Source organism: Lithobates pipiens, unplaced genomic scaffold (genome assembly GCF_037356315.1).
Source record: "Lithobates pipiens isolate NorthernLeopardFrog02 unplaced genomic scaffold, aLitPip1_a1.2 Scaffold_23, whole genome shotgun sequence".
Lineage (NCBI taxonomy): Eukaryota > Metazoa > Chordata > Amphibia > Anura > Ranidae > Lithobates > Lithobates pipiens.
In genome coordinates this window covers 260,909,716-260,935,869 of record NW_027507785.1, presented here as the reverse complement: position 1 = coordinate 260,935,869, position 26,154 = coordinate 260,909,716, and the positions used below count along the sequence as shown (strand labels likewise).

The window sequence follows — 26,154 nt, the reverse complement described above, 5'->3', positions numbered from 1 at the left end:
AGGTCTCTCAAATCCCCAACAAAATCCAAATCCTCCTCGTACAACAGTATCTCTAGTTCACCCATCTTGTCCGCCAGGCTCCTGGCATTGGTGAATGTGCCAAGCAGTTTAGACCGGTCCCATACTATCCTCTTATTGGGTGTTCCCGAGACTGCAACCAGGACTTGCCTCGGGTTTATGTGCTTCAGTCAACCTACCACTAATACCCACAATTCTAACCTCTGGAATATTTTCCATGCTGATTATCTCTACTTCTGGGCCCTCGCCCCCCTCGCCTAGTTTAAAAACTCCTCTAACTTTTTTCACCTAACCTTCAATTTTAAGGCTAGTGCACCTAACCTTAAAATATATACCTGACCCTACATCCACTTTAACACTTTCACTTCTGACATAAATAACCTAAACCATAATATTAAAAAAAGACATGACATGGATATAAAACACATTGTATATAGAAATGTTTAATATATTAAAATCAGGCAGTGAGGCGCGTAGGACTCATAAATACACATTTATAGACAAGGACTGTGCAACTGGGTCAAGCCCCACCCAGGGCAATAAACAAAGTCCATTTCATTCAGTTTAATACTGCTTGGCATGGGAGCTCCATAGTCATGCTGAGGATTATTTGTGTGGAGAGCTGTACCGGATAGGCTTTTCTTCTGAGTGACACACCAGTGTTGTAGGTTAAACAAAACGTGATGTCAAAAGACAGTGCAAAAACAGTTTGGTAAACAAAAAAGAGGCCTTATGAAAAATACATCAAAGAACTCAATACTGTCCTTTCCTAATACTTCAACCTTTCCCTACGTCACGGAAACAATGACCTCAACAGAGGATCATTTCCATAACAGCAAAAGGATTTTTCTATATATTTTTTTTCAGCACAAATAATCAGCTCGCCATATGAATGTAATGCAATTACTCATAAATGTCCTTTTTCTGTGCACTCAACACTTGGTCCGTCTCTGGTGCAATACACGTAATGATAAGACAGGTTCCCGGTTCATAAGCTCAGTGAGGCGAGTCTGTCCAAGTATTGACACTTTTGTACCGTTCACCTCCAGGACCTCATCTCCAACACGTAGAAGACCTGAGTAAAGCTTGGCCGTGTCAGGGTCACTCATTTCCTGTACATAGATACCTGCACAAGTACAAAAATGGGTCACATATTGAGGTACATGAAAAGGACACTGGCAGCTCAATGCTCTTGTAGGGTTATCCTATTTTTTTTCTTCAGAGTATTACAAAGTGTGTATGGTTTATAGATGTTTGAGGTTGCCGTCATCGGCAATAAGGCAAAAACCCTAAACAGAGCATGAACTCCTAGCAAAAACAATATCCGGCATTAGGTAGGTACCATACAGGTATCTCTAAAGGCTCGTACACTCTATAAGAAAATCAGGCGAACATTTTCATCCAAAGAACTTTCGTACGGTTTTCGTATAGTGTGTAAACAACTTTCGACAGCCGATTCTGAATTTTCGTAGGAAAATTCCCAAAGAGACAAACTCCAAAATTTTTCTCGTATGGGAACAGAATGAACAATTTTCGTTTAATTTGTACCATTTTTATACAAGAAAAATCAGAAGAGAAAGACTACGTATGATCAGAAACAATAGACAAAAACAAAAGCCTTTGTCATACAAGAATTTTCGTTCATCGGTTCCGATTTGCCGTGAAACAACGAGGAAATGCGGATGATCGTTTGCCCAATTTTATTATGGTGTGTACCCCACTTAATTATATGTGTCCACTCGTGTCTACTTCATTCCTAAAAACTGTTGGAGTCATGCACCCCCTAACAGTGATGAAGACATTGAACTCACAGTTGGGACTGGAGCACAGCATTCTACAATTGGACAAAGGGAGTGTGACATTTGTGTAATATTCCATATTCCCATTGCACATGTTCCTGGGTAGAGCTCTAGAATACTGGGTGCTGTAGCAACCACCAACTGGAGACTGGGTTATGAAAGCCACAATTAATATATTTGCCAGCACACCACGGATCTGCAAAACATTTTTTATTAAAGCATGATCACACCACAAGCAAGAGAGTGCAACGTTTCGGATATACGCAGGACCCCTTCATCAGGCCTGTGAGGCATCTGCCAAAGGCGTTGCACTCTCTTGCTTGTGGTGTGATCATGCTATAATAAAAAAACATCTGGACTCGATGGTGTGCTGAAAAATATATTCATTGTGACCCTTGCCAGTCACATAATGCCTTCATTTTTTGAAAAGTATACAAAAAGTTTTCTGAATAAAGGAACTGCGGTGCAAGTGACTGTGATTGCTGTGCTCCAGTCCCAACTGTCAGTTTCTGCGGCAGAAGTTCAGTGCTGTCAGGGGGTGCATTAAACAGTTTTCAGAAAAAAGGTAGCAGTGACAAACTTTTTGGTTCCTAGATAATGCCCCAATATTGTTTTTGCCCTGAGTTCAGCTTTCAATTGTATTTCAGGGCAAAAAAAACATATACAGTAAATCGCTGCACTATATATGCATTTCCCCATGTTTTATACCTTTTAAAGTCTGGGTCACTGACCAGTATCTGGCTTGTTAGTAACCAGACCTCCCAGCAGGAGGAGGTGAGCATCAACCGGGGTCTGTGTCCTTTCCCAGGTCTCCTGCTCCACCGCCAAAATCATCCCATCAGCAGGACAGGGTGCAGGAGGAGCTGCAGATCTGGATGGAGGGCGGGAGCCTTTTCATATTACCAGCGGATAATCATTCTCTTGTTAACATGATAAGTTTGGCAGCTCCCACCCTCTATCCAGATCTGCAGCATCCCGCCCGGCTGATAGGATGACTTTGGCGGTGGGGTAGGAGACCCAGGAGAGGACACCCTGCCGAAGGTAGAACTGCAGGGGAGGCAGGGATTGAAAGAGAGGAAAGGGGGGCCATGACTGCAAGGGGCACAGTAATGGGGGGGGATTGATTGCTAGGGGCACTGTAATATAAAAGGGACTGCACTGTAAAGGGGCACTGTTATCAATGCAGTCCCCTCTACATTACACTAATGAGCACTGCACACATCACACTGCCCCGTTATAGTGCAGTCCCCTTTACATGACACTGTAATGTGCACTGCACTGGGGCAGTGTAATGTGAAGGGGGACTGTGGACACTGATATAAAGCGGGGACAGTGCTGTAAAGGGTGTTGTAATGGGAAGGGGGGTTGAGGGCTGACTCCATAACCCCCCCCCCCCAGGAAAATTGGATGCCACAAAACCAGTCCCTTGTGCCAATAAACTTGGGGAATACTGCTTTTTTAAAGAATCTGCAAATATAAAAAAAAGAAAATAATAAATACCTCTTCATCCTGCCAAAAATAAGATATTATAAATAAATAAGATGGTATAAATAAGAGACAGAAGCCTATAGTCTAGTGATGCGCAGGGGGCCTCTGCAGTAAACTAGGATAATAGCACAAATATTGAACACTGCTATTTACCATTTTAGGGAGTCCCTGCCTCAGAATTAGGACAGGAGTTCCGATTGGGGAGGTCGATGGCTAAGTGGTGAATCAAGAAAGGATGACAGCCAAGAATTTTTAAAAAAGGAGTCAGAAACAGCAGCTCCCACATTTCTATCTTTATAGTTCCCCTTTATACTGATGAGAGTAACTCTAGGCTTTTGCTCACCTGAATCAGGCCTTCCATTACCAGCTGAAATCCTGAAGCCAAATGTGCCATTTTCAGGGCGCTGCAATTCTAAAAGGCGCGTACCATCTGGGTAAACTTCTGCCACTTTCCCTAATACACGTGCTTTTCCAGGAGATCCGATATCCTCCACACTGAGGGCACGCCTGAGCAAAGAGATAACATATTAATGATGCATGATCCAGGCATAGTGCTACTCTACCTTTTGAAACAATAGCTAGTAAGTGTTCTTAGCCTGGTTCTTGTATATGCAGCAACCGCCTCTTCTTAAGCAGGCCATAGACTAGTCAAAAATCGACCGGAAATTCTCATTGATCGTCAGGTCATTTGGTTTTTGCATCATTAGTGTGTCAGCTGCAACACCCGATTTTCATGCCACAATCCAAAGTGCCTGATCCTACATGCTGGATTTTTTTTTTTTTTTGAGAAAAACAAATGATGGCACAATTGCATGCCCCATTTTTGTTTTTTGGTCAGCAGACCATTTGGTTTTCGACTAGTCTATGGCTAGCCTTAGTGTGAGTTTTTGATACAACAACGAATATATCATAACACAAAAGACTGGTAGGCAGAATATGTGCCTTAACAATAGTTTAATAATAATCAAAGGCAAGGGTCCAGTGGTTTTATTAGGGCATTAACCCATCTGATCAGTGATTCAGTTTAAAACTTGCAGAGAATGATTTGAAGCAATAAACCTTAAAGGTATAAAGCAGACCTGGACTTGCACCTTGGTGACTCCAGCAATGAGCAGAAGGGCTGGTGTATCCGACAGTGCCCGTGGGCATCTAAGCAAGTCATTCTTGAAGCATAACTAAACCCCAATAGAAAAATTCAGTATATTACAGCTAACCAGTCCTTACACATGATGGCTGCATTATTTTTCATTCTAACAACATTTTAGCAAGTACAGAAAATACCTGTTCTTGCTGGAAATGCAGTGTCCTTGTCACTCATGTGAAATAAATTGGAAGCAAAAACAATTGTGTCTTTCTTGTGTAATCTAATTATCCCATCAGCCTACTTGTGATGGAGTTTAACGGCTAGCATCTGTGATGTCCATCCTGCGTGGCAACCATGGTTCCTTCCATGGATGCAATGGAGGAGTGAGTGTAGCAACCCAGGACACAAAGTGTGTTATTGGCAAGAATAATATATACCGTATTTGCCGGCGTATAAGACGACTGGGCGTATAAGACGACCCCCTATTTTTCAAGTGAAAACATAGGTTTTGGGCAATACTCGCGGTATAAGACTACCCCCCTTCTGAGGCAACACCATTTTAAAAAAACATTAGAACGATTAAAAAACACAAAGCAAGAATGCCAACTACTCATCCGCCATGCTGTGATATGTCATAAAGTAAATCAAACAATAATAACACAAACATAGATCTATTGAATGACACAACTCTGGAAAGTAGAATTTTTCACCAACCAAACCTATACCACTTTTGGGTTACATTCTATGGGAATTGTCCACCAAAATGCATTTAATAACCCCCTGTCATATGTCCCAGATTTACCTGTCCCTCTTGGGTGCCTGGGACCTCAAAGGCAAATAGCAGGATGTATAGTAGTAGGAGATCAGTGAATGGATTTACCCAGGGAAGTATGGTGAGCGGTGTATTATTTTAATGAATACAACGCCTGCTTGGAATGGCAGAGGCTGTAGCATCATCAGCCCTTGCCTCTCTCTCTCTCTCTCTCTCAAAGCCAATCCGAGCAGGCTACTCTATGTAGTCTGCTCGGATTGGCAGAGGTTGTTACTCCAATCCAAGCAGGCTCTGTATTCATTAATAGCCGGGATTGGCTCAACGGCGTATACTGTTTGTAGCTGAAGCCACATACAGTATTAGCAGACATTTGGGGGCTGACATCCATCGGGCAGCATTGTATACCTGTATACCCGGCGTATAAGACGACCCCCGATTTTTGGGCATTTTTTTTAAGTGTAAAAGGTAGTCTTATACGCCAGCAAATACAGTAATAATAAAATAATATGAACTGGTGGTAGGGTTGCCACCTGTCCAGGATTCAAATCATGTGTCTGGATTTCAGGAAGACTGAAACCTGGACACATTATTCAGATCGGACTGTGGCTCTCCAAGTAACCAAGATAGTCACACACAAATCTGTTGCCAAGCAATGTGACCACACCCACGTTTCGCTGCTGCACGCTATGCGCACCATATTACTACTCTCCTTGGGACACCCAAAAGCGTACCAGGCTGCTAAAGTGTTTGGCTTGAATAAAAGGTGGCAACACTTAACTGGTGGGCTGCAAAATATTTGTTTCTTTGTTTTGAGTTTAGATATGCTTTAAGCCCCTGTAATAGTTGGATAATAGCCAAGTAGTCAAGGTTAGCCCACAAATGACTGCTAATAAGCCAGTTATCTACAAAAATGGTGTTGTGCTTTTAAAGATGTTTTCATCCAGAGCGGGCAACAATCTCATGTCTGTGTCTCCAATGCCTCCAGCAAGCCACTATTTACAAAAACGAGTGATTAGATGGGTTGGATATCTAATCGGATTTTGTCCTCCTTGATAAGACGCAGCAGGACTCCTCTCCGCTGCCTGCCTATCCCTCCTAGATTATCGAAAAATATGGAATGTTCTATTGTAATGAATGGAAAACGTTGCAAGTTTGTAATTTACATTTCAATAGTATTATATGTCTGTGACGTTTATCTGGTGCATGTCATACAGTTCCCAGTATCTATAGCCAATACCGTTTTAGTCTCCCCTTTAGTGTCATGTGTGGCCTTCATACCTTGGAGCTGTGTTGGTATCTCCTGTAATGTAAACAGCAGAGCGGTCAGATTTTCCCAGCAGGTTCTGCACAGAAGAGGCTTTCCTTGGGAGGTGAAATGGCGACATCTGGTGGTAAATTAGAAGACCTGCATGTTAGCATTGTTCTACAATACAATATCCATTATTTACATTCTTGTCCACCCAATACCAACATATTGTTGTTCTATCATGAGCACAACTTGGCATATAAACAGCATTTTAAACAAAAGCAGTTGATCCATTCTGTATAATAAAATAAAATTCTGAATCCTGGACAGGTGGCAACCCTAATGCATACCTTCCATGGACAGATGTCAGCTAGGGTTGCCACCTGTCCAGGATTCACCCGGACAGTCCGGGTTTTGAAGCATGTGTCCGGGTTTCAGGAGGACTGAAACCCGGACACATTATTCAAATCAGGCTGTGGCTCCCCAAGTAACCAAGACAGTCACGTACAAATTTGTCGCCCGGCTGTGGGCGACTGTCTGGGGGCAGGTTTGGCATCACTGGAGGGGTGGGGCAATGATGTCAGGGAGAGAAATTTGGCCACACCCACTTTTCTTTAAAGCATGCTATGCACACCACAGTACTATTGTCCTTGGGGCACCCAAAGGTGTCCCAGGCCGCTAAAGTGTTCGGGTTTGGCGTGAAGAAAAGGTGGCAACCCTAATGTCAGCTCTAACCGCCCCCGCCCCCCTCCCCGTAGATCATATGGAAAAACTTCTTACACTAGGCTGCATGTGACTATTTAGCACTAACTAGGAGAAAGTGAATGCTGGGAACCTCTACAGGACCAAGTTAGGGGCCTCCAAAGCACAGTGAGCCTGCTGTGTACCAGCAAATGTCTAGTCACATTCTAATGATTACTCACATATGCTTAGAGCTAAACTCCAGGTAAACAGCTAAATACTCCAAGAAAAGATATAAATAGGAACTGTTTTACCTGCCAAAGGATTTACATTTCTGTCCACCCAGTACTGAGATGTACACAGCTTTGCCACACATCCTTCCCCTTTGGTAGAGCAGAAGACCTATGTTTCTTTGGCTCACACAAGTGCGGTTTTGAAGTCAGGCAACTTCAAAGCAGACTATCAGTACGATTTCATGTGTGACTTGCTGACATCTCTGCAACCTCATTTAACAGATGTCAATGCAAGAAATAGTGCAAGAACCCTTTCTAAAGTCGCTGTGATGTGAATTGCAGCGATTTGAAAAGTTCCATTGCTGCAAATGGGGTGCAACTTGTCATGCAACTTTGAACTGTCAAGTCACACTGGGTGTGAACTAGGCCTAAAGTAACACTTACCTTACTGGTCCTGACCATCCTATAGCCTGTGACTGGACAGTGAAAGGAAAAGCAGCGCATGGATGAGCTTATCAGTCACTCTGTTCTCTATCAGCTGTACAGTGGACAGCAAGGCTAATATCAGGTCCAATTCAGCTACTTGTGCTGCTTGCAATTCACAAGAAATAGTCTGGAAAATCACCTTTCAGGTAGGTGCTTTTATAAGCTGATGTATTTTCAATTGAAATCAATAGAAAGACATAAAAACACACGTCAACACCCATCCATGAATTTAAAGTGATTGTAAAGGTAAATAAAATAAAAAAAAAGAAACAAACATGTCATACCCGTGCAGCTCATTTTGCACAGAGTGGCCCTGAATCTGCTCTTCTGGGGTCCCTTGGCAGCGCTCGCGGCTCCTCCCAACATCTGATAACCCTCTTGGAGAAGCGCTTCCCCAAGGGGGTTACCTTGCAGGCGCACTCCTGAGTCTAGCATTCGGGGTCACTGATAGGTGTTTTGTTCACCTTAATACTTAGGATGCATTAAGGTGAAAAAATACAGAGGTTTACAACCTCTTTAAATGGAAAACGCATCTGGAAAAAACAGCTGTGATGATTTATCTCTTTTACATCAGCCTATAGTTCAACTTTAGAGCCCTTTCACACTGGGGCGGGTGGGGGCGGTAGTGGTATTGCACCGCTAGGTTTAGCGCCGATTTAGCACTGTTATAGCGGCACTTTTGTGCTGCTATTGGGGGGGGGGGGGCGCTTTTAACCCCCTAGAAGGGGTTAAAATTTGGCGATTCAGCAGCGCTGCCCATGCATTTTAATAGGCAGGGTCAGTGGAGGGGTGGTGTATACACCACTCGCAAAACCGCCCCAAAGATGCTGCTTGCCTTTTTCTAACATCCTGCAAGCGCACCGCCCGAGTGTGAAAGATGCACTCGGGCATTCACACTGGGACTGCAGATGAGGCATTTTTCAGGCACTTTACATGCGCTATTTTTAGCGTTAAAACACTTGAAAAGCGCCTCAGTGTGAAAAGGGTCTCAATACTGTCTAGATGATGGCACTTTCATATGGGAAATGATGAATACAGATCGGCCTATTCCACTATTACATGCAGCTATTATTGTTACTTTGAATATAATACAGGATTTATATAGCGCCAAGAGGAGGACAGTACAGTCACAATACAATTCAATACAAGAGGAATCACGGGACCCTTCTCATTAAGAGCTTACGATCTAAAAATATACTGTTAGGTAAAAGCCGTGCTTTGCAGGTATGTAATAATGGCATGCTGTGCTGCATTTTTTTTTCAAAAGCCCCAATTAGTTGTCTTGGATAGAACTGCGCAGCACAACACAACAAAAATGAACACGCAGGACTTTTTTCAGTACACTGCTGTGTGGGGGGAATGTGTACAAGAGAACACAATGGATTACTTTTTACTTTTTTGTGCATTTTGTCTGCATTGGAAATTTTAAAAGCAAAGCAGACACCCATAATTATGTGTGATCTGCACCCAGCCTGATTTATAGTCATTGGTTGTCAGAGGGAGTAATGCTGCATCCACCCTTTATCATCATGACTGGCACAAGAAAGAAAGCATTTATTGGTTCATGGAAGCACGGCTGGGACAACGCCTGGGCACTGTGGTATCATGGGAGGTGGGGGGGCACTACAAGGGGGAGGGGAATTTGGGGGCAGCAGGGGATAAGAATTGTTCTAGGAAAGGACATTTTGGGAGGTGTGCTAGGAGTAGTGATTTCAGGGGATTTGTGTTGGGAGTGGGGATGGGCGAAGAAGATTTGTGCTAGGAGGGAGAATTTTGGTGCGTTTGTGCTAGGAGAGGGTGGGTTTGGGTTTGGGTTAGAAAAGGTAAAATGGTAGGGCAGGGAGGGGGATTTGTACTAGGAGAGGAATTTTTTTTTGGGGGGGGGGGGGCTTTTGCTAGCAGGGATGATTGGGTGTATTTGTGCTAGGAGGGGAAATTCAGTATTGTGCTAGGATGGAGGATTAGGAAGAATTTGTGCTGGGAGGGGGGATATGGAGTAGGGGGGAGAGGATTTGTGTGAAGAGAGGGCATTTGAGGGGTAGAGGATTTGTACTATGAGGGGGAAATGTTTTTCAGGGGGTGGATTTATACTGGGGGCATATGGGGAATGAGGGAATTTTTGCTGACACACAATGCTCATACATCTTGGGGGGGTGTCACAATTTGGCATGTTTGCCTTGGGCTCTAGATGACCTTGTCCTGGCACTGAATGGAAGCAACATATTTTTTTGTCCCTGATCAGATCTGCTCAGCTATGATAAGCTGAGGAAGAAAAGCCACCACATATCCATATACAGGCTTAGCCTACGTTCAGGAATGCTCGTAAAATCGAGCATGTTCCTGACCCACAGGCAAAACACGCTGCTCTCTATCAGGGGTGCAGGGGAACCATTGAGGGTCTGTCCATACCAGAATGTGGTGATGGAAACCAGCATTCTATAAAGTAGTGCATGCATTTAAAGGAATGGGCTGAAAATGCATTGCACTCAAATCGCACAGGACCGGGAGCACATTCCTGTGTGATTCCTGGTATGAATCGGCCCTTATTCCCACACATTAGCAAAATGCCTGCATTTTTACACACGTGAAACCGTATGGGGCCTTAGCACCATGCCATTCTGTGCGGCACAATTTGAAAAAAGGGATTTTTTTTTTACACGTGTTTCTGCAGGTAGGGCAGTCCATTGAAATGAATGAGGTGCCCTACCTGCAGAACGTGGGTCGCACTGATGTTAACGGAGCCTTAGTGTGTGTTTTTTTTCCTAATGGCCATTTTCAACACATATTCTACGGCACATTACTGCAACACATTGCACTTTGCGTGGTGCATTGCCATGCAATAGGATTGGCACCCCAATGCACAAGTATTATAGGTATCAACAAACGCTGGGATAAAAAAAGATCCTGCAGGTCCAGTTTTTGGTCCACTGCTGTGCCCACGATAACACAACCCAATGGACCACAAGGCTGTAAGGGGCCCTTTGAGGGAAGTAAGCTGAAGCAGCAGACAGTTTTGTGTTTCTAGCAGGTAATACAATTAGTTAGGAAGTATATATAATCTAATGCACTGTAGAGGCAATTAAACTTGTGCAGTTCTTGTGCTGTCAGGGCTCTCCCCCTGATAAAAATAAAGCCCTGCAGGCTTTGTTATATTTCCCTATTCCCTGAGCCGGCACATACTGCACAGAACATTGCTAGACTTCCAGGCTGATGCCCACAGGGCTCTTCTGCTGCTCCGAGTCCCTAGGGAATGTCAAGGGTGATATAGATGGCACTCTCAGCAGGATGATAATTAGAAGATTCCGAGAAATGTGCTGTAATTGGCATATGTAATGAGTTCGATTTCCTGCTAAGCACCCAGTCATTTACAGATTGCTGAACTCAACTGCTAGTGTCACCTGGTAAAGCCTATGTGTTGTAAATACTGAAAAGTTTAAAAGATTTATGTGTACAGACATTGGAAAACACGCCGCTGCTACAAATATACAATAGAACACAGAAGTTCAAGAGGAACTCTCAGTAGTTTTGAAAGTCTTACAGAATACATTGCAGACAGGTCACAATATACAGTAATAATATAACTGACTGGTACAATCTATTACCAAAAGTATTGGGGCGTCTGCCTTTACACGCACATGAACTTTAATGGCATCCCAGTCTTTGGGTGGACCAACTCAATAATGAGTTGGCCCACCCTTTGCAGCTACAACACATTCACCTCTTCTGGGAAGGCTGTCCACAAGGCTTAGGAGTGTATCTATGGGAATGTTTGACCATTCTTCCAGAAGTGCATTTGTGAGGTCAGCCACTGATGTGAATGAGAAGGCCTGGCTTGTTATCTCCGCTCTAATTCATCCCAAAGGTGTTCTATCGGGTTGAGGTCAGGACTCTGTGCAGGCCAGTCAAGTTCCTCCACCCCAAACTCGCTCATTTGTGTCTTTATGGACCTTGTTTGTGCACTGGTGCACAGTCATGTTGGAACAGGAAGGAGCCAACCCCAAACTGTTCCCACAAAGTTGGGAGCATGAAATTGTCCAATATGTCTTGGTATGCTGACAGTTTAAGAGTTCCTTTCACTGGATTTCAGGGGTCAAGCCCAATCCCTGAAAAAAAAAAACTCCACACCATAATTCCCCCCTGCACCAAATGATTTGAACCAGTCACAAAGCAAGGTCCATAAAGACATGGATGAGCAGGTTTGGGGTGGGGGAACTTGCACAGAGTTCTGACCTCAACCCAATAGAACACCTTTGGGATGAATTAGTGCTGAGACTGTGAGCCAGCCCTTCTCGTCCAACATCAAATGTGCTTCTGGAAGAATGGTCAAACATTCCCATAGACACACTCTTAAACCTTGTGGACAGGCTTCCCAGAAGAGTTGAAGCAGTTATAGCTACAAAGGGTGAGCCAACTCAATATTGAACCCTACGGACCAAGACTGGAATGCCATTAAAGCGGTTCTGCACCTAAAAAAAAAATATTAAAAGCCAGCAGCTACTAATATTGCAGCTGCTGACTTTTAATAAATTTACACTTACCTGTCCCAGGGTCCAGCGATGTCGGCGGCAGATGACGAGCGATCGCTCGTCTCTCTGCTGCCCCCGCCGCCATCCTTTGTCAGGGAATCGGGAAGTGAAGCTTGGTGGCTTCACTGCCCGGTTCCCTACTGCGCATGCGCGAGTCGCGCTGCACGTCTCTTCTGGTCCCCGCTGTGTCCTGGGAACTGTGTGTTTCCCAGAACACAACGGGGGGGGGGGGGGGGCATCTGCGGCGGTCTGTCCCGGAAGTGGGTGCAGATACCTGGATTATCCAGGTAACTACACCCCCCTCCCCCCTGAAAGGTGCCGATTGTGGCACCGGAGGGGGGGAGGGATCAGATTAGCAGAACTTCCACTTTAGGGTGGAGAACCGCTTTAAAGTTCATGTGCGTGTAAAGGCAGGCCTAACACTTTTGGTAATATAGTGTATGTACCTGCGCATGATAAATATACTGTATACCATTAAAAAAAAGATTTCTTGAGCTGTAGTCAAGAACATGTCTAGGATGACTCTAAAGCTGGCCATAGATGGATCAAAAATCAGCCAGTGGACCAACGAATCTTGAATGATGTGTGGCCACCTCTGTTGACCAGACATCATTCATCATTCAACTTCTATCAAATGGGCATGCTGGAAAGCTGCTGAACTGTGTCCAATATCCCAGCGGGTGGATTTCTCCATCTACCTTGCTTGTGGTGGAACCGTTTTTTTTTTTCCTTAGGCCTACTGGCTAACCAAAAAAAAGGCCCATCTATGGCCAGGTTAAGAGGTCTGAGAAGAGCATCTTGGGTGAATTATTTTACCATCATCTGTTAAAGGCTGGAAGAAGAATTTCCCCAGTCTTTTCTACCACAGAGATCACTTACTGGCTAAGCAGAAGCTATTCTATATGAAATGTATGTAGGTGGTGAATTCATACAATGTTAGGTCTGAGAGTGAGCCTCAGCTACGATGAGCTTTGTAAGACAGCGATGGGTTTTTAAACCAGCAGGTCACAGGATGAAAGGAATGGATAGAAGACAATCCGCAAATCCATACATGCTCTTCAATAAGTCCAAATTTATTGTAACTCCATAAAAGATGAATAAGTACAGAAGATGTTAATGTGTTTCAGCCACAATGGCCTTGTTCACAAGGATAAAAGGACACTGAGCTGTGTGAATGTATTCAGTGCCGGGACAAGGTCATCCAGAGCCCAGGGCAAACACGCCAAACTGCGCCCCCCCACCCCCAATGTGTATGAGCATTATGTGTCATTAAAAATCCCCCCCACAAAAAAAACAAAAACTGAGCACTAATCTTTTTCACCCCGTAAGCATAAATTCCCCCTCCTCCCAGTGCAAATCTGTTCCCCTGCTGAAATCCCCCTCCCAGCACAAATCTTACTCCCCCATATCCCCCCAATTCAAGTGCCCCCCCCCCCCCAAAAAAAATCACTCCTCCTAGCACATATTATCTACCCCTAAAATTGCCCCTTCCAATAACCCCACTACAAATCCCTCCTTCCAGCACAAAGCACCCTAATCATCCCTCCTAGCACAAATCTTCCCCCCCCCCATTCCGTCTCCCCTTAAATTTTAGCATACCCCCCAATTCCCCTCCTAGAACAATACTTACTCCCTGCTGCTCCCCCCAAATCCTCCTTTCCAACACAAATCCCCTCCCCCAATTTCCTTGTGGTGCCCCCCCCCACCTCACATGATACCACAGTGCCCAGGGCAGCCGCCCCTCCTGCCCACCCCTTGTCCCAGTCCTGAATGTATTACATTTTTGCTTGGACTGGTCATAGACTGAGAGGCAGCTACAAGAGGCTTATTTGTGTGAGATAACCTGTATACAAGATTTAGGCCAGGTTCACATATGTGCGGCTGTAGGTTCATGCCTGGGGTCCAGTGAGTGTCTCTTCAACGGTTCAGGTCCAAATTTATGCCTAAATTTGCACCTGAACCGGACCCAAACACACACAGGACCCTTTTGCAAACCGCTCCACGGCCGCCCCAGACCTGTGTGAACCAGCTCCATTGAGAGCCAATCACACTCGCCTGTCATGTGAATTGGATGCGGAGAAACCTGCATCCATTTTCCAAATATGTGAACCGAGCCTTAGATTGCTCTGTGTCTGGGCAGCATCTTAGTCCTGAAAGTAGATGAATCTACCTTCTGGGGGAGAAAAGCACATTGTTGGGGTAGCAAGATCTATTTAATATGTATTATATTTCTTTTTTTTTTTTTTTTACAAATATTTTAATGAAAAATATGTCATAACAGAATAGCCTGACAATAAGGATGGCATAGAAGAAGATACATACTTGGTAGTGGTACAATGTTTGATTACAGGTTACCAGAAATCTTTTATATATATAAAAAAATTCCAGTAGTGTTTATTCAACAAATACCAAAGGCAAGCAATTCCTATTACGGGCATTCATATTAAACAAATACAGCTTCAGAATTATGCAAAGGAGAGAAAGAATGAGGAATAGTAGGATATCTCAAAGGAGAAGACATTGGAGAAAAAAGAACACAGGGAAGGGGAAAGAGACACACACAGGTTGGACTTGATGGACTTGTGTCTTTTTTCAACCTCACCTACTATGTAGGTCAAAAAGAGGGAGAAGGAAAGGGGGTAAGGGAATTCCAGGGGACACACCTTCTTATTGACATTAATTGGATAAAGCAAGCCATAGATTATGCAATTTTCTTACCTCCTACCATGGATGGAAGGAAAGAAGATTGCTTGACTTCCCCATCAACACAGTCAGTGTTGATGGGGGAATACCTCCTGCAGTTTCTGCCGGTGGGGAGCCTTCCATGTCAGCAGAACACACTGATTAGTGTTGCTGACTATATCCAGCCACACTAATCATTTGGGAAAAACCCAACAGGCTGGTTGCACATAAGATAGATTGGCTTGTGTACAGCCAGGTTGCTTATACATGGATTGGAATTCACATACTAGTACATTATAAAAGACTTACAGTGCCTTGAAAAAGTATTTATACCCCTTGAAGTTTTCCACATTTTGGGATTTTATGTAATCTAGTGAAATGTCTGCCCATTCTTCTTTGCAAAATAGCTCAAGCTCTGTCAGATTGGATGGAGAGCGTCTGCGAACAGCAATTTTCAAGTCTTGCCACAGATTCTCAATTGGATTTAGGTCTGGACTTTGAGCCTTTCTAACACATGAATATGCTTTGACCTAAACCATTCCATTGTAGCTATAGCTGTATGTTTAGGGTTGTTTTCCTGCTGGAAGGTGAACCTCTGCCCCAGTCTCAAGTCTTCTGCAGACTCTAAGATGCCTTCTAAGATTGCCCTGTATTTGGCCCCATCCATCTTCCCATCAACTCTGACCATCTTCCTGGTCCCTGCTGAAGAAAATCATCCCCACAGCATGATGCTGCCACCACCATGTTTCAAGGTGGGGATGGTGTGTTCAGGGTGATGTGCAGTGTTAGTATTCTGCCACACATAGCATTTTTCTTTTAGGCCAAAAAGTTAAATTTGGGTCTCATCTGACCAGAGCACCTTCTTCCACATGTTTGCTGTGTCCCCCACATGGCTTCTCGCAAACTGCAAATGGGACTTCTTATGGCTTTCTTTGAACAATGGCTTTCTTCTTGCCACTCATCCATAAAGGCCATATTTGTGGAGCTCCTCCAGAGTTACCATGGGCCTCTTGGCTGCTTCTCTGATTAATGTTGTCCTTGCCCGGCCTGTCAGTTTAGGTGGACGGCCACATCTTGGTAGGTTTTACAGTTGTGCCATACTATTTCTATTTTCAGATGATGGATTGAACAGTGCTCTGTGAGATGTTAAAAGCTTGGGGTATTTTTTTATAATCTAACCCTGCTTTAAACTTCTCCACCACTTTATCTCTGACTTGTCTGGTGTGTTCCTTGACCTTCAAGATCCTGTTTGTTCACTAAGATACTCTAACAAACCTCTGAGGGCTTTACAGAACATCTGTATTTATGCTGAGATTAAATTTCACACAGGTGGACTCTACTTACTAATTAGGTGACTTCTGAAGGCAATTGGTTCCACTAGATTTTAATTAGAGGTATCAGAGTAAAGGGGGCCGAATACAAATGCAAGCCACACTTTTCAGATATATATTTGTAAAAAACTTTGAAAACTATTTATCATTTTCCTTTTACTTCACAATTATGTGCCACTTTGTGTTTGTCTGTCACATAAAAATCTCCCAAAAAATAAATTTACATTTTTGGCTGTAACATGACAAAATGTGGGAAATTTCAAGGGGTGTGAATACTTTTTCAAGGCACTGTACCTTAAAATTAAGCCCTCCAGAGGTGCGCTGTCACCGCTGCAGAGGCTTCCATCCTCACCTAGTCTTCCTTCCTTCCATCTGACTGGCTGAGTATTGATTACGGCATGCCCGGGAGTCTCAGCCATGGCACACAGCTCTGAAGGAACGGCACAGGTATGCCGTTCCTTCAGAGCGCATGCACGGGTGACGTCACCAGCTGCTGCTATCTAGAATATCTCCTTAATGGTGCACGTTTAGGAAATATGAATTTTACCTACAGCTTTATTATAAGTTTGCCTGTAGGTAAAAATAAAAAAAATTAAATTAGTTTACTACCACTTTAAGAGTGACTGGTCAAAGTATGGTGAATATGTAATTTATTGCTGTAAATGTGACAATTATTCCTTAGCATGCAATCTCCATGAAAAAAATTATCTACTGCTAGAAAATGGTTACATTCTCTGCTTCTGTGATACTAAACAGGGTTGGTTAAGTGGGAGATTTAAGCGAACACGAATAGTACTCATTTCCTATAATGTAGCGTTTGTGTATTCACATTGGAAACTCTTATTTAATGAACTTTTATATACCAAAATGATAGATTCCTCTCCCCTCTAAGCTGCACCTCCCAACTGCCACTTGAATGCCATGTGCTGGGAATCAAACCGAACTGTCCACACTTATAATACAGGAAAGAAAGATACACAAATGGCATCATTGGAATCCAAGTTTATTTTATGTATGTAGCAGCCACAACCCTTGCTGTGCGGCCTTGACTTAATGGGCTTACTGGTTACCTTCTCCTGGCCTGCTCTTCCGTGTCTAGGGGATCCCAGGGTTGATACCCAACGACTTGTACACTGAAACAGATAAAGTCCTTTCAAAAGGTTTTATTCTGCAGTAAAACTTTCACAAAACACAGTCTCTTAGGGAACAGAGGGCAGGGGTGAAGAACTCAGGTACCTTGAACTGCAGGTTTAACAAAGTCTCTACTTCCACCCAGAGAGTAGCCACTCGCAGCTGGGTACTTCAAGGCTGAACAGACCTCTAGCCAGAGATTATGGCAGTCAGAGCGTTGACTCAAACTTGAATAATCAAACTGAAGATAAACGGGAAACTTTTTTCAACTGTACCTGGAACGTTTCCCGCGTCCTTTGAGGTACCGGAAAAGTGTGGACTTGTCAATGTCCTTCCCAACTCATTAACCAGGCACTTCTCAGGATGCCGCTTGTCGGCCCTCCTCCGAAGAGTCCTCCCCCGGTCACTTTCACGAGCTGCGGTGTCCCTCCAAGCCGAGAGCACACCCGGACACTCTGAATCCTCCCTCAGTTACAGCGCCTCGGACCAGTCGGTTCCGAGACTCGGGAACAGACAGATCCCTACCCCAGACCAGTCGGGTCTATCAGGGGCCACTGACAGGAACATGTTGCAGGATGTCAAACATCCCATGACCGGGACCCCTCGCGGGGCTACCCCGGTCCTGGAACCAGAACAGACCACACAGGTCTCTCGAACAACTCCGGAACCCCGAACACGTGACCCACACCTGTTTAAGTACCCCCTCCCAGACTCCTCAGTGGGCCTGGCACTCCCGCTGATTGGCTCCGAGAGGGCCATACTCAAACATCCAACCAGGCCTGGTTCTAGCTTGTCATGTGCACCTCACCGCTCACATGACCAGGCAGAACATCAATCATGGTCTGGCTAGACTGGTGTTAAGGCCTACCTACACAATTAACCCTCAACCACAATTAACCCTCAGTACTGTAAGGTTCTGAGGCAAAAACGAAATTTACAATGCGTGTGACATTTGATCCCAAATGTCATCCACTACATGTACCAACCACAATCACTGCTAGACAGTCCCTGCCCTCGGACCGCCCCCACTAATGCATTTCACCCGATCAGGCTTAATCCTAGTGATCCCTATGGATTCCAGTGACACCATGAGTGTTTGACGGGCATTCATTCCTATTTTCATCTTCAAAATTTAAGATGAAAAGAATCTTATTTGTGATGCTCAGTGTGAGCCCACCTGATGTCAGTGCAGTATCAGTGTCTGGATTGAAGCAGTAATAGAACTGCCAGCTCCTACTTCTAAGCAGATGGTGATCCTCTAAAAATCCCAAAGGTGCCCATTGTTTCACAGGGTCACCATTTGTGTTTAGGACCTCTGTTAATGACACAGATGTTTAGGACTAAGGGGGTTGTTGAATTGTGCCTGTATGGCCAAGTGCCCTTTTGTAAAGACTTTGTCTGTGTGTCCGGGTCTGTGTATCCATCTCTGTGTACACACCAAACGTAGCTGTGTGGATGAGTCCATACAATTGATGCATCTCCATTCACTTTATATAGACTGCCTGCATGCAGCTCAGGGTCAGTAGCAAAAGTTAACAAAGCACTCTACATGCTGTACTGGGCTGAGCCCAACAGGACAGACAGGAAGATGAAACCCCTTATTTTTTTAGTTCAACGCTAAAGCTTTTTGTGTCACATGCCTGCATACTAGGCAATCCATCAAAAGTGATCATGCTGACTTACTGTCCAAAGAGCAGCCGGGTGATGCATGAATCTACAGGAAGGAATTAGTGGTTTCACCAGCCTGGCTGTGCAGTATGGCGGGGGGGTGTTAAACACAAGACTGTCTGAAATGATGTAGGAATCCTTTTGGAGCTGAAACAGTTCACTTGTATTCGGCTGTATATTTTGCTGTTTGCATTGAATTCCACAAGTCTCATAGGCCCCATACACACTATTAGATTTTCTGCAGATTTATGTCTTCAGATTTATCAAAAGCATATAGTGCAAGGGCCCGCCTGATTGCATACAAATTGAAACTCTTAAAGAGGAAGTAAACCCTGATGAGTATTACTTCCTCTTTGTTTCCCTGCAAAGGTAAAGCATAATGGGCTACTATACATCGCATAGTAGCCCATTATGTGACACTTACCTGCAGGAGAAGCCCGCGATGTCCCTGTCTTTCTCGCTAGTAGTGAGCATCCATTCTTTACCCCTCTTCCTTCCGGGGCTGCAAACTACGGCTCTGTCACTGGCCGGAGTCGCGTGATGTCACTCCCGCACATGCGTGCAGGAGCCACCTTTAACGGCATGACCCAAGCTAGAAACAGCACAGCATGCCCTAACTCCGGCGCATGTGCAGAAGAAATCACTGTACGGCAATTTGCAAATATCTCCTAGACCGTGCAGGTCTGGGAGATACCGGTATTTCAAGCACCTACCAGTAAGCCTTAATCTAGGTTTACAACCACTTTAAGGTTTGAACTCATATTATATGGTTTTGGTAAATCTGAAGAAGAAAATCTAATAGCGTGTATGTGTCTTAAAGCAGAGTTCAACTAAAAAGTGGAACTTCCGCTCATGTGTCTCCTCTCCCCCTCTGGTGCCACAATTGGCACCTTTTGGGAGGGGAGGGGGAACAGGATAGGTATCCTGTTCCCACTTCCTGGGATTCCGGCCCGCAGCCCGTGACATCACCATGGGGCTCCCTCCTCCTCCTCCTCTCCCTGTCACCGGGCCAGTAGGTGAGAGGAGCGGGGCCTTGCGCATGCGCAGGAGGGCTCCTGGCGTGAAGCCGTAAGGCTACACTGCCGGGTACCCTTACCCGCAATGGTGGTGGCAGCACCCGACCGCTGGTAAGTGTTTTATTGTTAAACCAGCAGCTGCAGTATGTGTAGCTGCTGGCTTTTATTTTTTTTGAGCGGAACACCGCATTAAACCTTGTACACATAGTATGACTGCTGTCAGGGGTTTGTCTGTTGACAGACTGTTGTGCTAAAATCTTACCGTTAGTACGCACCTTTTGACAATTGTTGTCCAACTTTCGGTCATAAATGTTGGATGACAGGCTAGTAAATTTTCAGCGGACAATGGTTTGATGTGAGATTTTCGGATGGTCAGTACACAAATCCATCACACAAAAGTTGAAAGTACAAACACGCATGCTCGGAATCAATGCTCACCCAAAAATAAAATTAGCAGATGGGGCCCAAAGGGTGGCGCTCCAGAGCTAAAATTCCTCGTAGTACGTCACTGTGTTTGTGGCACAACAATTGTGTAATGTCAGTATGCAAGACACACGCCCTTAAGACACAAATCAGATGCCTGAGGCTTTTGACCCCATACACACTATTCAATTTTATGAAGATTTTTTGTGTATGGGGTTTTAAACAAATACTAAAGGCTTGTTTTTTTTTTTGCTTCCCTGATCCTCCTCTTCTCAGGTCCCCTGGCTCTACCCCCCCCACCGAGTGTCCATAAGACACAGAGTGGGACTCGATCCTGCCCCCCACTCCCTCCTCATCGGCGCTGATCGACATCAGCGGGAGCCAATGGCTCCTTCTGATGTATCCCAGCTAATGAGGAGAGAAAGCTAAGAGAGCCTCGGCTGTTGTGTACATCACTGAATGGAAATTGGCTCAGGTATTTATTTAGGGGGGGCCGCGGCGGAAGCTGCATGCAGAAGGATTTTTACCTTACTGCATAGAATGTATACAACCAGGTTAAAGCAAGAACATGTTCAATAAAGTGGGAGGGGGGAAAGGAAACGGCAGTTGGCGGGTAATACAAAGGGAAGGGTGGCGATGTGTTGTATTGATGCAGCACACAATTAACAGCTTTTCTCATTTTTTATGTAGTGCCCTGCTCCTAATGGGCAGACGCTATTCATTTTTCAAATTTAGTTGTCTGAAGCTGCAGTTGGGCTTTCAAAAAGTTCTGGTTTCTGTGCCAGTCCAGCTGGATTGCACTGGTTCCCACTTGACCATAGGTTTCGCTGTCATCGCCGGTAAGTGTGGAAATGCAGCAGGCTGAATGTATTGAATACCACCTCTTGCTCAGAAGTAGCTCAAAGGGAGTGGTTTCCCTGCTGTGCATTCTGGGAGAGGGTATTTAAGGTACCAACGCGATTTTTGGCGGTCTTTTTCCGGGATCCGCTATCCCAATCTCATGGCCCTCCTGACGTGGGGTCTGTGTCGCATGGTCCTGTTCCTCTGGCCCGAAGCTCTGCAACTGAGAGGGTAGGTCCAGAAAAGTCTTGGGGCCTACTGATCCAGGGGTGGGTCCTGTGCTGTCTCGCCTGCAGGGAGAGGCCAGGAAAACTGGAGGATCCAGGGGAGGACTTTTCTAGTAGAGAACCGAGTGCAAGGCTGGTATCTCTGAAGGAGCCTGGAAACTCAGTTAGAGGACGCAACCCGGATCAACACCCATACAGTATTGCCAGGTTGGCCGAAAGAAACTGGTACTGTATGGTAGTTCTTTAAACTCTCAAGATTTCTCCAGAATACTTTAGTTTAATTGACAAGTCTGTGGCAGAGACTTTGTTGAGCATCTCATCGGTGGCTAGGTCAAGTGAGAGGGGTCTATCCGATGGTTGCTGGATCCAGTCTGTGGAGCTGTTTGTCCTCTGGATCTGACCAATACCTCTAACCCGCAATTACTAGGTGCCTGAACTCCCCCTTTATTCTTTGACCCTCTATTGAAGAACTTTGCACTTATCCTGAATAAATGTTAAAAAAAGGACTAAGTGTCAGATTCAATATCAATTGGGCTACTTTCCAACGGGACCACTGTGACCGAGAAGCGAGCAGGTGAGGTAACGGTAAGCCCAAATAAAACCAGCAGCTCTTTGGGGGTCAGTGCTACATTTACAATTCCATTTTGTCTGTCTTTTTTCACTTTAGTGTGTTATGATATAGTGTAGTGTATCACAACACTGTTATAACAAAAAAAAAAAAAAAACATGTCCATTCACAAAGCGCCGTGCGACATATGCGCAGTAGGAAACGGGCAGTGAAGCCGCAAGGCTCCACTGCCTGTTTCCCTTAGTTTGAATGGCGGCGCCGGGACCCGATCGGGAGCTGATGGACGGATCGGACTCAGGCGGCCAACATTGCGGGCACCCTGGACAGGTAAGTGTGCTTATTAAAAGTCAGCAGCTACAGTGTTTGTAGCTGCTGACTTAAAAAAAATAATTCAACTGGACCTCCGCTTTAAAGTGACTGTAAAGGATTGTTTTTATTTTTTTTTAAATAAAAAACATATCATACTTACCTCCACTGTGCAGCTCAATTTGCACAGAGTGGCCCCAAACATTGTCTTTTGGGGTCCCCCAGCGGCTCTCGCAGCGCCTCCTCGCATCAGAAGCGATCTCCCGAGGGGGTTACCTTGCAGGCGCGCTCCTGAGTCCAGCATTTGCATCCACAGACACAAATGCTGGACTTGGCCCCGCCCCTGGTGCCCGCATCATTGGATTTGATTGACAGCAGTGAGAGCCAACGGCTGTGCTGCTATCAATCTATCCAATCAAGAGCCGAGACCCAGTGGAGAGAGGGACAGCGCGTCCTTGCCGAGGAGATAAAGGGGCTCAGGTAAGTAAAACAAGGGGGCTGGGGGGGCAGTGACTGCCAGGTGTTTTTTCACCTTAAGGCATAGGTGAAAAAACACGAGGGTTTACAACCCCTTTAATACAGGATGTCAGGAGCTTGCTGGATATCTGCAGGATCAATGGATATTTTTATGTAGTTGCAGTGTACTTATAAAGTGGGAAAATAAGCATGTATTACAGAGATGTGTGAATAGGGTTTTTTTTATTTTTTTGCCCAGAAATTCATCCTCCATTTTATGCCATCACCTTTTCTCCTATCTGGACGGGAAAAAGGTAAATGCTGTAGTCACTGGCTGTGATGTGATTATCAGCTGACAACTAATAGTGGAGAAAAAGTATAATGCTTTATGTACAGTACACAGATAGAGATAAAGCAGGTGCTGAAGGCAGATAAGGACCTGCCAGAGAGACAGTCAGTAGGTGTTATAAGAGGTACTTATCGGCCATCAGCTGCTGTGTATATAGAACTAGCTGTGCTGATTCATGTTTACCCAGCCAGCAGTCTGCTCCACTCACCAGTTTCAGGGACTGCAGGGAGGGACTCTTCTTTATCTTCCCAGACTTCACTGATCCATCAAACGATTCAGAGTCTCCATGTGCTGAACTGGACCCAGGGGAAGAAATCTGCTCCAGACTAGAGGACTGGAAACGCTCCAGCTTGGGCCGCGAGGTCAGTCCAATACTGGAAAAGATTTTCCTCATCCCGCTACGGATGTCTCCCTTTTTTACTGCAGGCTGCAACGAGCTGTGAGGTGCAAGACATGAGGATGCCTGTTAGTGACATGGCTAAACAGTATTGGTAAAACAAAGGAAAAAGAAATCATAAAGAAAAGAAAACAAATGCAGCCAACACATTTAATGATTAGTAAGCTATTTAACACCTTTTTGCCCGGCCTATAGCAGGATGATGGCCGAGCGGTGGCTTCTTCATCCTACATGGACGTTATGTGATGTCCTGTCAGGAATTGCATTTGAGTGCGGAACATAGCCAATGACAGATCAGTGTAGCAGCTCGCTGCCGGTACTGTGACCAATCACAGAAGATCACAGGACAATTGTACACAATGGACGGCTTCCTTTCATGCCATCTATTGTGTACAAATGTGTTGCTAAAAAATAAATAATAATAAAAAAAAAAACATTTTTTTTGTACTGTTGCCAATCAGTGTCCCTGATCTCCACCACGTCAGTTATATGATGACACTGTACTGCACTGGTCACAGTAAAAAAATAAAAAAAAAAATAAATGTTGAAACTGTTTTTATTTTTTATTTCTTCATTTTCCAAAAAATTATGACAAAAAAATTACAACTTCATAAAACCCGCCATGCCTCTTACTAAATACCTTGGATTGTCTACTTTCAAAAAAGGGGCAATTTGGGCAGAATTTGTACTGTCCTGGCATTTTAGGGCCATTAGTTTATCAGGATGTGTCCATGGGGACACAGAGAGCAGAACAAATCTGGCAGGGGTTCTAATCTCTCTCCACTCTATCCAAAACTAAAAAAAAAAAAAGTTTTTCCATTAGTTATACCGTAAAGGAAAGCTGTACTCAAAAAAACATACTCTGAGTCATCCACACATAATATATTAAAGACAAATGGTCACTATGCTAGTAAGCTAATGATTAGTTTCTGAAGAAGCCTCAGGTTTTTCTCAGTGTGGGTATCCTTTAAGGCTACCTACGTACCTAGCTATGTCTGTAGCATTCACTCACCCCTCATCTGGTAGCTCCGGGTACCGGTCCTTGGTTGAAATTCCCCAGTCACTTGTTTGGCAGTGAAAGCTGTTTTCACGGGAACACTGGCCAGATCCTTTAAAAAAATGAAGTCAAATGTAGGTAGAAAAAATGATCAGTTTCACATTTATACCCTGTACATACAGTACATACCTAATCCACAGTATATGTAGACAAGGGGTTCCTGATACACAGCACCAAATAATTAACACAATAGAACCACACAATATACAAAGACATGCAATATCGATAATTCCAAATTTACTCCATCAGAAGGAAGGCATTTTAGGAGCCTGCAAACTTGAAGCTGGTTCATGAGAGTTCACGGGATCTCCATTATTTTGCAGTGTCCGGAGGAAGGTGGAAGGGTAAGGCGACAGAGTCTTATAATACCAGGCATGTATTGAAAGAAATGCTAAGGATATATGCTCCCCAAGCAAGTTGTGTGACTTTGGGAAAATGAAAAGAGAATATGCTATTGTAGGCAGCACTTAATGGAGCCACTGAGGTTTCCCTTGGTGAACCCAAATGGCTAATGCCTGGTTTATTCCTTCATTTTGGCTTTTCAATAACAGGATGGTCCAGTCCCGTAGGGAATCTGTGTCGAAAATGTATTTGAATTTAACCAGAAATACTTACTTTTTGGACACTCTTTTTTTTATCATGGGGGAGGATTTTTTAGATTTTTTTTATAATTCTTGGACAATCCCTTAATTGAGACAGAATTTCATTGGCCACAGGAAGCACATTGAAGGAAATTTAACTTGCTTTCAATTCCAGAAACAACCAAATGGACTAAGGAAAAATTCCACCAATACCTCTTAGCCCTTGTACACATGGTCGGACATTCCAACATAATCCGTCGGATTTTGTCCGAAACTGGTGTTGCATACACATGGTCGGACAAAGTTGTCGGAAAATCCGATCGTTCGTAATGTGATGACGTTATTTAGTTACAACGGGACTACGTTCAGGCTAGTAGCCAATAGCTTTGGTCTAGGAATTTGATCTGAGCATGCGTGGCATTTTGTCCGATCGGAATTCTCTACAAACTATCGGACAAAGTCCGATCGGATCATGTTGTCGGAAAGTTTTTGTATCCAGCTCTCAAACTTTGTTGGTCGGACATTCCGAAGGAAAAAGTCAGATGAAGCCCACACACGGTTGGATTATCCGACAACACGGTCCGATGGGACATTTTCCAAGGGCTTAGATGTTTTCACAGTGTCAACAGAAACTGTTGGAAATTGGTTATGCTGTTCTATTTGGTTGTTTTTGCCATAGAAAGCAGGTTAAAAGCACCTGAAATCGCCATATGTGTGGTCAGCATTGAAGATAAGCTTCATGATCTACCAACATATCCTGAAAAGTAAATATTTTACGCATAAATGCCA

At 44.4% G+C, this 26,154-nt stretch overlaps 1 protein-coding gene across 4 annotated transcripts in view; it reads right to left on the bottom strand.

The window, feature by feature from the left end:
* Positions 1-436: 436 nt before the first annotated feature.
* KIAA1614 (KIAA1614 ortholog) overlaps positions 437-26,154 on the bottom strand; it is a 137,721-nt gene continuing 112,003 nt past the window's right edge. For 3 of the 4 annotated variants that reach the window (XM_077453101.1, XM_077453103.1, XM_077453100.1), the window contains 6 exons: positions 24,740-24,836; positions 23,539-23,767; positions 17,417-17,479; positions 6,440-6,546; positions 3,649-3,812; positions 437-1,144 (listed from right to left, as the gene is read on the bottom strand). In XM_077453101.1, the coding sequence (XP_077309227.1) occupies positions 951-1,144; positions 3,649-3,812; positions 6,440-6,546; positions 17,417-17,479; positions 23,539-23,767; positions 24,740-24,836 (854 nt within the window). In that variant the 3' untranslated portion in view covers positions 437-950. The remainder of the gene's footprint in view (positions 1,145-3,648; positions 3,813-6,439; positions 6,547-17,416; positions 17,480-23,538; positions 23,768-24,739; positions 24,837-26,154) is intronic. The other variant, XM_077453102.1, reaches the window with a different exon arrangement.